The sequence below is a fragment of the Rhinopithecus bieti genome, unplaced genomic scaffold (genome assembly GCF_001698545.2).
Source record: "Rhinopithecus bieti isolate Rb0 unplaced genomic scaffold, ASM169854v2 scaffold_23868, whole genome shotgun sequence".
NCBI classification, from domain to species: Eukaryota; Metazoa; Chordata; class Mammalia; order Primates; family Cercopithecidae; genus Rhinopithecus; species Rhinopithecus bieti.
Window position 1 is genome coordinate 1,045,268 of NW_016811202.1, and position 14,553 is coordinate 1,059,820.

General features: G+C 36.9%; 1 protein-coding gene across 1 annotated transcript in view; it reads right to left on the reverse strand.

The window, feature by feature from the left end:
* RSF1 (remodeling and spacing factor 1) overlaps positions 1-14,553 on the reverse strand; it is a 174,097-nt gene that overhangs the window by 40,462 nt on the left and 119,082 nt on the right. The window contains exons 6-7 of the mRNA XM_017893539.1: positions 3,461-5,235; positions 1,238-1,444 (exon numbers count right to left, since the gene is read on the reverse strand). Of these exons, the coding sequence (XP_017749028.1) occupies positions 1,238-1,444; positions 3,461-5,235 (1,982 nt within the window). The remainder of the gene's footprint in view (positions 1-1,237; positions 1,445-3,460; positions 5,236-14,553) is intronic.

Here is a 14,553-nt window from a genome sequence, read left to right on the forward strand (position 1 = left end):
AGATATTGATTCTCCTGATTCAGGCAGCCTTTGAAGCACTTACTTCCTGGGGAAAAAAGCTCCCTATAAATGCAGTATGATTCTTTTTGGAATATATCTGGTCTATGATTTATCTCTTATAAATTAAAAAAAAAATTTTTTTTTTTTTTTTTTTTTTTTAGGCGGAGTCTTGCTCTGCCGCCCAGGCTGGAGTGCAGTGGCTGGCTCTCAGCTCACTGCAAGCTCCGCCTCCCGGGTTGACGCCATTCTCCTGTCTCAGCCTCCCGAGTAGCTGGGACTACAGGCGCCCGCCTCGTCGCCCGGCTGGTTTTTTGTATTTTTTAGTAGAGACGGGGTTTCACCGTATTAGCCAGGATGGTCTCGATCTCCTGACCTCGTGATCCGCCCCTCTCGGCCTCCCAAAGTGCTGGGATTACAGGCTTGAGCCACCGCGCCCGGCTAAAAAAAAATTTTTATGTTAAAAAAATTTTAGTGGGTATAGAGTAGGTGTATATATTTATAGGGTACACGTGATGTTTTAATAAAGGCATCTAATGAGTAATAATCACATGGGGTTACTAGGGTATCCATCACCTCAAGCAAATTTCTTTATTTCAGAAACATTCCAATGCCGCTCTTTTGCCATTAAAAAAATTTAAAGCCCTACTACATTACTACTTGACTTACATGTTTTTATAGGAAGGCAGTAAGGCCTTCAGACCTAATTTACTTAAAGCTGGCACTTCAAAAATATCATTATAAAGTTACCTATTTATCTTACCTATTTATCTATCTAACCATCCATGAGACAGGGTCTTGCCATGCTGCCCAGGTTGCATTTGAGTTCCTGGGCTCAAATTCTCCTACCTCAGCCACCTGAGTAGCTGCAACTACTGGCATGTGGCCACCATGCCAGGCAGAAATACCATTATAAAGTAATTTAAAGAGAAAGAAGAAAAACTTTAAAAGAACAAACTAAAAATACTTGAATACATTCATCAATTTGTGAGAAGAGATTGAGCTGTATTATTATGTAGAGGAAATATCAATGTATAAGCTAGGCAGAATGAAAGTAGGATCTTGATCACTGGCCTTCCTAGAATTAGGTTGTATGAGAAACAGAAATAAAGGTTACTCTGTAGCATATAAGTTATCATTAAGAAATTCAAATCATGAAAAAACCCAGAAGAGTTAGCTGCTCTGGGCAACCTCACCATGTCTGTGATATGAGTATTGTTCATTTATATCAGGTACATACAAGCTCAGGATGGTTTGGAAGGCCACATTTTTTGCATGGTTCGTCATCATCTGCTAGGATGGCTTCTTCACTTTCCTTTTCTTCTCCCTCTTCTGAGGCTGCAGATGATTTTTCACTGTCAGACCCTTCACTTTCGTCATTGCTGGAGTATTTCCATCTGCCACGTGTCCGAGAACCAGTCCATCGAACTTTGCCTTTGGGTTTTACCTTGTATAAAATAAAAAATTGGGATAATTTGATATAAGAATGTCTTTTAAAAATCTCCTGATTCCATGTGCATTGTATAATATTCAGCCAATATACCAAAAAAAGGAGAAAATTATTATCATCTCATCATCAGATATGGCTATGGTTAAATTTTGGTATATATTTCCACTATTTTTTCTAATTTTTGTTTTCTTTTTTCTTAAAATTGAACTATAATGAACATTTGATCTTATATTTTTCCTAGTCATATTCTCCTAACATTACTATAAATGCCATTACATAACTGTTTTTATCTAATCCTCTACTAGACATTTAGGTAGTTGTTTCCCATGTTTTTCACTTTCATCAACAATGTACTGTATCTTTATAAATATTTTTACACACATCTCTGTGGTTAGGATAAATTCCTTGAAGAGGATTCTGGGTCAAAGGTCATGTACATTTTAAATACTTTATAAGAGAATGATGACTATATTCTCACATATTTTCATGTAAAAATTTAAAATCCTGTATTGGAGATAAATTTTAAATTTTAAATAAGTCAGAACTGCATTAAAAAAATCTTGACAAACTTAAAAATATATACATTCAGAGAACAAATTTACAATGTGATTAACAGCTTTTTATTGTTTAGTTTTTTACTCTTTCAGCTTGTATTTTAGTTTATTCCTACACTATAGTTCTCCAGCAAAGAACAAAATTAATTATAACAACAAAAGAGGAAACTTTAAAAAAAATCATTAAAATTCAGTATATTTCAGGGAACACAGGATCACTTACAATGAAAATGATCTGATTGTTTAAATAAATTAAAAGAAAAGTAGCACTTTTGATTATAAAATTCCCATAGACTAGCAAAAGACTTGTAAAATATTTTGCTTAAAATAACAGGGTCATAGAAAAGGGAATTCTGATGAGTAACACCAATATTAATGAGTAAAATGGGGAAAATAGGCACTGTCATACACTGGTAATAAGATGCTATATTAATGGGGCTTTTTTGGAGGGCAATGTGGAAGTAGCTATCAAAACTTAAACTACACATGTCCCTTGACCCAGCAATTCCAATTCTAGGAGTCTATTCTAAAGAAATACTCACTCATGTCCAAAAGGATCTTCAATGCAGCATTGCCTGTAATAGTGAAAAATTGGAAACAACCTAAATGTCAATCAGTAAGTGAGTGGTTAAATAAACTGAGGTATATCCACACTATGGAGTACTGTGTGGCCATTAACAAGCAAAAGTATGCTATACTGACATGAAGAATTCAGAGACATTTTAAGTAAAAAACTCACAGAAAAATGAACATATTTGATAAAATTTTAAAAAATAAGTACATATTGATGAACATCCACATAAATGTATGAAAAAGGACTGGAGGGCCGGGCGCGGTGGCTCATGACTGTAATCCCAGCACTTTGGGAGGCCAACGTGGGCGGATCACCAGTTCAAGAGATAAAGATCATCCTGGTCAACATGGTGAAATCCCACCTTTACTAAAAATACAAAAATTAGCTGGGTGTGGTGGCCCGCACCTGCAGTCCCAAATACCTGGGAGCCTGAGGCAAGAGAATCACTTGAACCAGGGAGGCAGAGGTTGCAGTGAGCTGAGATCGTGCCACTGCACGCCAGCCTGGCAACAGAGCAAGACTCTGTCTCAAAAAAAAAAAAAGGACTGGAAAGATACTATACCCCAAACTGTTAATAGTGGCAATTATCCCCAAACTGTTAATAATGGCAATGGGGAATTCTCATTCTATAATTCTACAGGTTGGATATTATTTGAATAGTTAACAAGGAGAATATATTTCTATACTACTTTTAATTTCTTAAAAAAGTTAAAAGATGACAAGAGTATAGAGTATAAGAGTATAAAGTCTGAAAAGGTATCTCAGAGGAAGAAAGACACTTTTTCAGTTGTCTTTGATGACTAAGTTTTAGACAAAACCAAAAAACCTATGAACATATAGAGACAAATATTTTTAATTAAAAATTAAAACAAGTAGAAGTTTTACCTTGCTTACTTTAGAATTTGTATCCTTCTCTGATTTTTTCAAAATTTCCTTTTTGTCAGTTTTTTGCAAAGCTGTTGACTCTTCCTCCACCTCATCTTCTCCTTCCCCTCTTTTTCTATCAGCTTTCTGATCTCTGATCTCAGCCACTTTTGCAGTGGGTCTAGATATTCTTGGAGATCTTCTTAAAGTACGACCCACATTTGTTTTCTCCTCTTCCTTTTCCGTCTTTTCTTGCTTATTTTCTGGTTCTAGAACTTTGGGGGGAGAATCAGTCTTCTTTTTCCGACTTGATATCCTGATTGTTAATTTGATGCCTTCTTTCTGCCTTTCAGAGGTTATCTCTGTATTTTCTGAGGCAGTGGCTACTTCTTCAGGAACCAACTTATATTTGAATTTGCTTTTTTGCATAGAACCCTTTGTCTCAGAAGGCTCCTCTATGCCAGAGGTCTGGGCATTGTCCAGATTATCCATTTCTACCTTTGTGAACTCAGAATCCTCTTTTAGGGTTTCTAGGCCTACTTTTTTCACAGACTGACCACCAACAGTACCTGTACTCTGGCATTCTACCAATTCTTTTTCTGAAGCCAGTTTCTCACAGTGGTCAATCATATTAGATGGTGGAGAAGTTTCAGCTGCCTCAGGAGAGCCAGGCTTTTCTGACTCTAGAGTACTCTTTGGAACTTCTTCTGGTATTGGACTCAATCTTTGTGTGTCCTTATCAAGGAAAGTCTTTTTGGACTTCTCTAACTTTTCTAGACATTCTAGGATTGGTGGGCGCTTATCCTTCTTAGTTTTGGGAGACTTTTCTTCAACTTTCATGGTACACGACTCAGTTGTAGATAAAGCAGTTTTTAAAGAGAGATCTTTTGCCATCTCAGAAGACTCAAGAGAAGTTTCCATTTCTGGAGGACCGGGTTCCTCTATTTGTGCTTTTTGACTATGGATGTCTAAGACTGATATTGAACTATCTGCACCTTTCCTCAAAGGGGCTGTTTCTTTCTCAAGCTCACCTATATTCAAAATCGTTATGACAGAATTTAAGGACTCTGTTCCATTTCCCTCCATGATGATACTTCTGTCCTTAGAGGGGCTATAGCTCTCTTCCTTTGTCTCATAAAACTTTGTCTCTATTGGTTCTATCTTAAAATTTGGAGCTACCCTTTCGTCACTAACTTCTCCATTTACCAGCTGTTTCCCTTCATAACCCAAAGCGGTGATTGTAGAGATCCTTTTACAAGTCTCTTCCTCTTGTTTTATTTCATCTTTCAAAAACTCTTTTGTTGGAGTAACTGATTTACACAAAGGTCCCTTGACTGGACTGTCAAAATCATCACTCAGTTTAATTTCTCGTTTTTTTAGTGGTATCTTGGCCTGCTGGTCATTTTTAAGTTTCTCAGTTTCTTCAGTAGATTTCTCAGTAATTTCGTGAGAAAATTTAATATTGCCACCAAATTCGATCCTTTCAGGCTCCTGTGCCACTGGCCTCTCCATGCTACTTTTGGTATCTTTAGGATCTGCTCTACACTCCTTCACTTCAACCTTAATGGGTTTGACATTTTCCTTGAAGGAATCACTTTCTTCTTTGATAATCTTTTTTTCTTCATTTTCTGGCAAAGGTTTTTCTAGCTTCACTATGACTGGCAGTTTCACAAGTTCCTTTTCATCTTCTTTTTCTTTTTTCACAGTAGTCTCTTCTAGAACATTGGCTGCAGAACGGTTTTCTATATCCATAGGCTGCTCCTCACTTTTCATCTTCTCACTTTCTTTCTGTTCCTCTAAAATCAGAAAAGTTTAATTACATGAATAGAAACTTTCAAGGCTATAAAATGTAAGTCTTAGTATAATGTATATTTCCATTTAAAGTTTCTATTTTAAAAGAGGTAGCCTTTGTCATTGGATATTTGACAATAAAAAATAAAATCTGACAATGAAGAAAATTATAAAATGTTGAAATACAACTTCTAGATATTAAAAAACATTTAGAAAATTTAGGTTTCTGATTTTACTTTTGTTTCAGTGTTCTCAATGGATTGCAAATATTTATGCAGTTCAAATAATTTATTCAAATTCAAGAGATGGCTTAAAAACATAAAATTGAAAATGCTACATAAAACATTTCCAAAAGACCATATTTGTTTTACAAACTGACAACTGTTCTTTTTCGCAAGTCACTGAGCACTTCATTTTACTTGTACCAGGAACACGGCAGTGGGAAAATGAAAATATAGAAAGACAAAAGCCCGTATCCTATTACCCAGAGGCAATCACTAGTAATATTTTAGGTTACTTCCTTCTGGTCTTGTATATTTTTCACTAAGTTGGTATCATGTTGCCTCAATTTATTCGTTGAAACACTGGCACTTTCTTATGATACTAAATGCCTTTTATAAAAATTGAGTTTAATAATTATATAACAATCTTCAATGTGATCATATTACAACTTACTTTATCAAATGCCACCACTGAACATTTCAGAAGTTAGTACTATACAAAGAAATTGTTTAGATTTATCTGTCAATTCTTCTTTATACCTTATTGGCTATATATTTTCAACTTTTATGGAGTACCTAATACTGGTGCAGATTTAAACATAACCAAAGCTATATTCAGTAAATAGCATAATCTCTGAATAGGATTATAGAGATTGCATTACAGAATATATTAACTACTAATTTTACTTACATTTTAATCCCTTCACCTTATCCTTGCTACTGAAAACCTAACTCTAAACAAAGTTTTACTAAGATATAAATTTTTTCCAAAATTTTGAAATGATTCGCATCAAATTGATAAACCAGTTAGGATATATTTCATGGGAATAATGGGATGGAAAGAAGTGAGAAAATAAAGCAGGATATGTTTTTTGAAATGAAAATTTAACATTTCATTAAAAGTGAATATTTTCATTACAAACCACCGTTTCTTTTATGTCCAATGATGTTGCAAATAAAAAAGCCAAGAACCATTTAGAACCATTCAGGATCTGAGAGTTAAGCAACTGTAATCAGTATTTCTTCCTTCTTTACAAAGTCAGTGCTGTAGGGAATGCTGCTAAAATATGTCAAGAGATGACAGCAAAAAAAAAAAAAAAAAAATTAATTCAAAATATAAAATAGTTCTACTACAGTATAAATAAGGTAAGAAAAAAACAGAGATGACAGTAATTACCTAATTCGTATGTTTTCTCTTTCCCACTGATAAAACAGGTTTGATAAATTCTCATTTAATGAGATTAGCTAGTACATCAGGAAATTTAAATGAACACCTTATTTAACAGTTAAAATACTGATTACTATCTTTAAAAATAACTTCAACCGCCACGTGCAATGGTTCGTGCCTTTAATCCCAGCACTTTGGGAGGCCAAATTGGGCGGATCGCTTGAGCTCCGGAGTTCGAGACCAGCCTGGGCAGCATGGTGAAACTCTTGTCTCTACAAAAAATACAAAAAGCTGGGGCATGGTGGTGTGTGCTTGTAGTTCCAGCTATTAGGTAGGCTGAGGTGGAAGGATCATTGGAGCCCAGGAGTTCAAGGTTAACCCTGACCCCTGATCATGCCACTGCATTCCAGCCTGGGTGCATTCCAGCATCGGTGACAGAGTGAGATCCTGTCTCAAAAAAAGAAACAAACAAACAAAACAAAAAAAACCTTCAACCCAATACTAAGTGTGCACTAAACACAAGTTAGTATTTTTTATCTCTATTCTGTGGTTCAGAAAGTATCTAAAGATCTCATCATGACCCTGATCCAATGTCAAGTTAAGTTTCTCAGTTTCTTCAGTAGATTTCTCTTACGTTTTCATTCGCAGGTAACTGATCTTGGTTTGAGTAACAACACAGCAAAATAAAACAAGAAATGACATTAGGTTCAAGATTCTTCTCAGGTTAACTAATTTAGCTAGTGATGCATCTTTGGGTGTGTCACAAACTCACTGATCTTTCTTCATCTATAAATAAAGCAGCTGGACTAAATAACCTCAACTATTGTTCTCCACTGGTGTTATTTTCTTTTATTCCAAAATGTTAAATTCTTGGGTTTTGTGTATTTGGCTTGGTTCTTTTTTTTTTTTTTTTTGAGACGAAGTTTCGCTCTTGTTGCCCAGGCTGGAGTGCAATGGTGTGATTCGGCTCACCACAACCTCTGACTCCTGGGTTCAAGCAATTTTCTTGCCTCAGCCTCCAAGTAGCTGGGATTACAGGCATGAGCCACTATGCCAGGCTAATTTTGTATATTTAGTACAGATGGGGTTTCTCCATGTTGGTCAGGCTGGTCTCGAACTCCCAACCGCAGGTGATCCGCCCACCTTGGCCTCCCAATGTGCTGGGATTACAGGCGTGAGCCGACGCCCTGGCCGGCTTGGTTCTTTTAAGAAAAAAAAATGACAACCATTAATATTCTAGCTCCTCTAAATTAAATAAATACGTTTCCAAAATAGTACAGAGAAACGAAGAACTAGGACAGAAAATGAACCTTTANTTTTGAGACGAAGTTTCGCTCTTGTTGCCCAGGCTGGAGTGCAATGGTGTGATTCGGCTCACCACAACCTCTGACTCCTGGGTTCAAGCAATTTTCTTGCCTCAGCCTCCAAGTAGCTGGGATTACAGGCATGAGCCACTATGCCAGGCTAATTTTGTATATTTAGTACAGATGGGGTTTCTCCATGTTGGTCAGGCTGGTCTCGAACTCCCAACCGCAGGTGATCCGCCCACCTTGGCCTCCCAATGTGCTGGGATTACAGGCGTGAGCCGACGCCCTGGCCGGCTTGGTTCTTTTAAGAAAAAAAATGACAACCATTAATATTCTAGCTCCTCTAAATTAAATAAATACGTTTCCAAAATAGTACAGAGAAACGAAGAACTAGGACAGAAAATGAACCTTTAAGCACTATAAAAATTAGTGAAAAGGTCAGTGACACAAGGATTTTCCCAAAGTTTGTCAAAAAAAAGTTGTAAAAGAGCACATAAACGAGTTTAAGAGGCATAAAATTTGAAGTGACCAAAGGAAAATTCACTCCAAAACTGAAACACAGCATCACATTTCTTCACAAATGAGGTGACTCAAGAGAAGTTTTATCTACTGTGGGTTTTTAAAAGTGATTCATTCATTTACTCAATAAATATTTATTGATCACTTATTATGTGCTTTCTCCACCACCCCTAGCAGAATCACTCTGTAATGATACATTGAATATTCTATATAAGTTAACAGTAGAAGACACTACGAGTTGCCTGCCCATTATCTATTCTCCTCTTCTTTCTTACAAACAGAATGAATTTTGTTCAGGAAGGCACTTGCCTCCTCAAATACCTTAAAGCTGTGAGTCATGTGATCCAGTTATGACCAATGACATGCATGAGGAAGTCGTGGGTGAGAAAGGAGTCAGCTGACTGGTGCCTTTTGCCCTTTTCCCTTCTTTGGGTCCAGATTCTATACACAATACCTGGAGAAGGAGCTGTGATCCCAGCTACGTGGGAGGATTGCTTGAGTCCAGGAAGTCAAGGCTGTAGTGAGCTATGATTGCACTACTGCACTCCTGCTGGGGCGACAAAGCAAGACCCTGTCTCAAAAAACAAAAAACAAAAAAACAAAAAAACCCACCACACAAATAAAATGTTGGATATACAAGTGTTTTATACTATTTTTTATTTGAACTATTTCACTACAAATTAAGACTCCTGGCCAGGTGCGGTGGCTCACACCTGCAATCCCAGCACTTTGGGAGGCCAAGGTGGGTCGCACAAAGGTCAAGAGATTGAGATTATCCTGGCCAACATGACGAAACCCCGTCTCCATTAAAAATACAAAAATTAGCAGGGTGGGGTGGTGTGGGCCTGTAGTCCCAGCTACTTGGGAGGCTGAGGCAGGAGAATAGCTTAAACCTGGGAGGCGGAAGTTGCAGTGAGCTGAGATTGCCCCACTGCACTCCAGTCTGGCGACAGAGCAAGACTCTGTCTCAAAAAAAAAAAAAGAAAAGAAAAGAAAAAAGAAAGAAAGAAAATAAGACTCTCAAAGAGTCAGAAAACCTTAACGCTTTTGTGTCACCTCCACCTTGGCCAGCTGTGGGACCTTTAGAAAATTACTTGAAACTTTCTAAGTCTCTTTAGACTCTAAACTCTTTAAAAAACTGAAACATAAATATCTATACCTCAAGGAGTAACTGTAAGGATTTTTTTTTCTTTTATCTAAGGGGAATTTTGAAAATGGAGCATGCAAAGTACTTTTACATAGTACTTGGGAGCTATTATTAATTACTTGGCCCGTCTTTTTACCACAAACTTCAGCCACATAGGAAAATTCAGTTTCCCAAAGCTGCCATCACTTTTTTGTTTTACTCTGTTAACTCTGCTTAGTAAGCAATTGCTATTTTGTACCTTTTAAGATTCCTTACTTTCCTAATTTTTTTTTAACTTTTACTTTAGGTTCAAGGGTACGTGCACAGGTTTGTTACACAGGTAAACTGCGTGTCACCAGGGTTTGACATACAGATTATTTTGTCATCTAGGCAATAATAAACATAGTATCTGATAGGTAGTGTTTTGATCCTGACCCTCCTCCCACCCACTTTCCTAATTTGTAAAACAACTAAAATAACAGGCACAATCTGGGTTGCCAATGATTGCATACAATACTACATATAAGGCCTTCAGAAGAGTAATACCAGGCAAGCACTCAATGTTTGCCAATATTATTATATTATAGGCAAGATCTTACCTCCTTCAAGCCCAGTTAAAATATCACTCCATTTTATAATTTTATCTGATCCTTTCCCTATAAAGAAGTAACGGCTCCTTTTCTTGTGTTTGCACATTGCTTTATACAGACTTATATAATAGCACTTACTGCCCAGAATTATAATTCTTTATTTACAAATCTATGTGTCCTACCAGTCTTACGAACTACTCTGGGGCAGAATCATGGATTATTCACCTGCAGTAAGACACTCAAACATGTGCTGACTAAATTGAATAAACTCAAATGGCAACAAATTCTAGTCTAAATGCTGGCAAATAACATCAATACTTTTCATGAGGTAGCTTTTACTAACAGGAAGTCTTATGTAGACTGTAAAGCAATATTTAATTAAAAATTCTATGAAGGATATTTCACCAACTTACAAAGTGAGATTTGGGCAAGGACATGATACATTTAACAGATGCTAAGGTATACTGTATTGAAGGATTAATAAATGCATTTACTTAAAAGATCATTTAAAATATAAGCTAAAACTAAAGATCCCAAAACAAAATTAGCCATGGATGTCAACCAACAATACAATGGCTGAAATGTTCAAACTCCACTAGTAATCAAAGAAATTAAAATTCAAAAAGCAGCGAGATTTTAATTTAACCAACCAGCAAAGTTTTATTTAGTCATAATGTTCAAAGCTTCTAGATATGGCAAAAGGAATTATGCTCATACATTGGTAGTATTAGCATAAATTAGGTAAAACCATTCAATAACTATTCAATACATATTTACTGAGTGCTTGCTTTACACTTGGAAACCTCATTAAAGAAATTTTCAAAGACAGGGAAACTATCATGGTAGCATGTTAAATGCAAAAAGTAGAAAATAAAACTGCATTTTTCATGTAATCCTAATTCACATAAATAAACCAATAAATCTGTAACCATGCCTAGAATAATGACTAGAAAGAAACAGAACACAATGTCAACAGTATTGTTGCATCTTGATAATAGGATAACAACCAATTTTTATTTTTTGCTTTACACTTTCCCAAGTTTTCTATAGTGAACATGTAATATCTTTTTAATTAGATAAATAAGAAACCCAGTGTGTTTAATGCAGGGAGTGGAGTGACAGGATCAGATCTGCACTTCAGAAAAGGTACCTTCGGCCAGGCATGTTGGCTCACGCCTATAATCCCAGCACTTTGGTAGGCCAAGGTGGGCAGATTGTTTGAGCCCAGGAGTTTGAGACCAGCCTGGGCGACATAACAAAACCCGTCTCGACCAAAAATAATTAGCCAGGCATGGTGAAAAATTAGCCAGGCATGGTGGCGCACACCTGTAGTTCCATGTAGTTCCAGTTATACTAGAGGCTGAGGTGGGAGGATCACCCGAGCCCAGGGAGGCTGAGCCTGCAGTGAGCCATGACCACGCCAGTGCACTCCACTCTGGACAACAAAGTGAAACTCTGTCCCGAAAAAATCCCCAAAATAAAAAAAAGCCAGTGATACCTATTTTAAGTTAAGGCCAATCCTTCCATTAATGTTTTGCATTTCATATCCTCTAGCCTACTTAGAAAGAGTTTTAATCAAAGTTTCATCATCTCACTTGTTTTAATGAGCTCTCACTAGCTGTAGTATTGAAAACAGATTAAAGTGAATGATGACAGAAACAAGAATAGTTAAAGGATTATTGCAAGATAACTAATTATAAAAGCTCTTCACGGCCATTCATATTGAAAACCAAAATTCTCAATAAACCACAAGGCCCGGTACAACTGGCATGTCCCTCTTCCCACTCTTCCAGAGCCTTACCTGCCCAACCTCTTTTTTCCCCTATTACAAATAGTCCCCACTCATTCTGCTTCAGCTATATTGATAACCTTGCTTTTCTATGAAACATATCAGCAAACTTTCCATAAAGGGTCAGAGTAAATATTATTAGCTTCCCAAGCCATGGAGTCTGTCACAACTACTTAAGACTACCATTGTAGTGAAAAAGGAGTCACTGACAATCATATATTAAATGAATAAATAAAATTTAATTAATAAAACAGGTGGCAGGTCAGATTGGGAAGATAAACCCTGGTCAGTCAATCTTTGCTCTAACATAGTAAGTAAGTAGGCTTGCTCCACCTCGGGGTCCTGCCTGTTTTTGTCAGCATAAAAGTCCTTTTTCTCTGGTATTTGCATGGCTTGCTCTCTCAGATCCTTTAGGACTCTACTTAAGTACCAACTCTTCGATGAGTCATTTTCTAGCAACTCAGTCTAAAATTATGTCCCACTTTCTTCCCCAAATTATTTTCCCTCTATACCTCCTTATCACCATCTATATTGTGTATTTTATTTACTAATCTTGTTTATTGTTTGATAATTATGACATGTAATCTCCATGATGGGAAAAATTTGACTGATTTTTTTCACGGCTACATTCGCAATACTGAAGATAGTGCATGACAAATTGCACATACTCAATAAATATTTGTTGACTGAAATGAGTGAAATATGACAGGTTTACCTGTGTCTAAGAGTATATTTCTGCAACTGAAGTTTTGTTTGCCAAAGAAACTTTCACCACTTTGAAAATGTCAACAGACTTAACAGTTTCCAAAATGTGCTCAAATACTGAAATTATCATTTGATACTATCAAGATGCACACAATGGAAAATTTTATGCAAGCTGCCTGCACCATTTCGCTGTATGATAAAGGGATCTGAATTTGTGCCAATTCTTTTTTTAAATTTTTTTTATTTTTAGAGACAATGTCTTGCTCTGTCACCCAGGCTGGAGTGCACTGGTATGATCATACCTCACTATAACCTCAAACTTCTGAGCTCAACCGACCCTCTTGAACCTTTTGTAATCCCAAAGTGCTGGGATTACAGGCATGAGCCACTGCACCTGACCAGTGACAATTCTTTTATAACTTTAAAATTTCATGGTACTAGGCCGGGCGCGGTGGCTCAAGCCTGTAATCCCAGCACTTTGGGAGGCCGAGACGGGCGGATCACAAGGTCAGGAGATCGAGACCATCCTGGCTAACACAGTGAAACCCCGTCTCTACTAAAGAATACAAAAAACTAGCCGGGCGACGAGGCGGGCGCCTGTAGTCCCAGCTACTTGGGAGGCGGTGGCAGGAGAATGGCCTGAACCTGGGAGGCGGAGCTTGCAGTGAGCTGAGATCCGGCCACCGCACTCCAGCCTGGGCGACAGAGCCAGACTCCGTCTCAAAAAAAAAAAAAAAAAAAAATTTCATGGTACTTACTTGACAAAGGTATCAAGAATTTTTTAATGATTAAGTATAGCAAAGAAAATCACACAAAACAAATGCATAGCTTAATACAGCGAAGGCAAAAATGAACAAGAAATTTAGCAGCTACCCCAAGGGAGCTATACATGCCTTTTCCAATAATAATTCTCTTCTTTGGAAAACAGTATGGCGATTCCTCAAGGACCTAGAACTAGAAGTACCATATGACCCAGCCATCCCATTACTGGGTATATACCCAAAGGATTATAAATCATGCTGCTATAAAGACACATGCACACGTATGTTTACTGCGGCACTATTCACAATAGCAAAGACTTGGAATCAACCCAAATGTCCATCAGTGACAGACTGGATTAAGAAAATGTGGCACATATACACCATGGAATATTATGCAGCCATAAAAAAGGATGAGTTTGCGTCCTTTGTAGGGACATGGATGCAGCTGGAAACCATTATTCTCAGCAAACTATCGCAAGAACAGAAAACCAAACACCGCATGTTCTCACTCATAGGTGGGAACTGAACAATGAGATCACTTGGACTCGGGAAGGGGAACATCACACACTGGGGCCTATCACGGGGAGAGGGGAGGGGGGAGGGATTGCATTGGGAGTTATACCTAATGTAAATGACGAGTTGATGGGTGCTGACGAGTTGATGGGTGCAGCACACCAACATGGCACAAGTATACATATGTAACAAACCTGCACGTTATGCACATGTACCCTAGAACTTAAAGTATAATAATAATAAAAAAGAAATTACATAAACCCCACAATCCATAATATAATGACACATTTCACTTTCAAGCCAAATTAGAAAAATCTAAAAATAGGCTAATGGACAATAACATTAAGGAACCAACTGTTCAAAGTACAAAACTCTAAAATAGAATCTTGGAAGAAAATACTCTGTTATAAAAATATTGTTTCTAAAATCAATGTTATTTTATGACTATAAAATTCTGTTAAAAAAAACATTAAAATTGTGTTTTAAGGTTAAAAAAATTCTCTTCTTTACCAAAATAACTATTATTCTGACTTTTAAAATTAAAATTTGTTGACAAGTAAAATTGTATATATGGCAGACAAAATTTGTTGACAAGTAAAAACTGTAAATATGGCAGATGTTTTG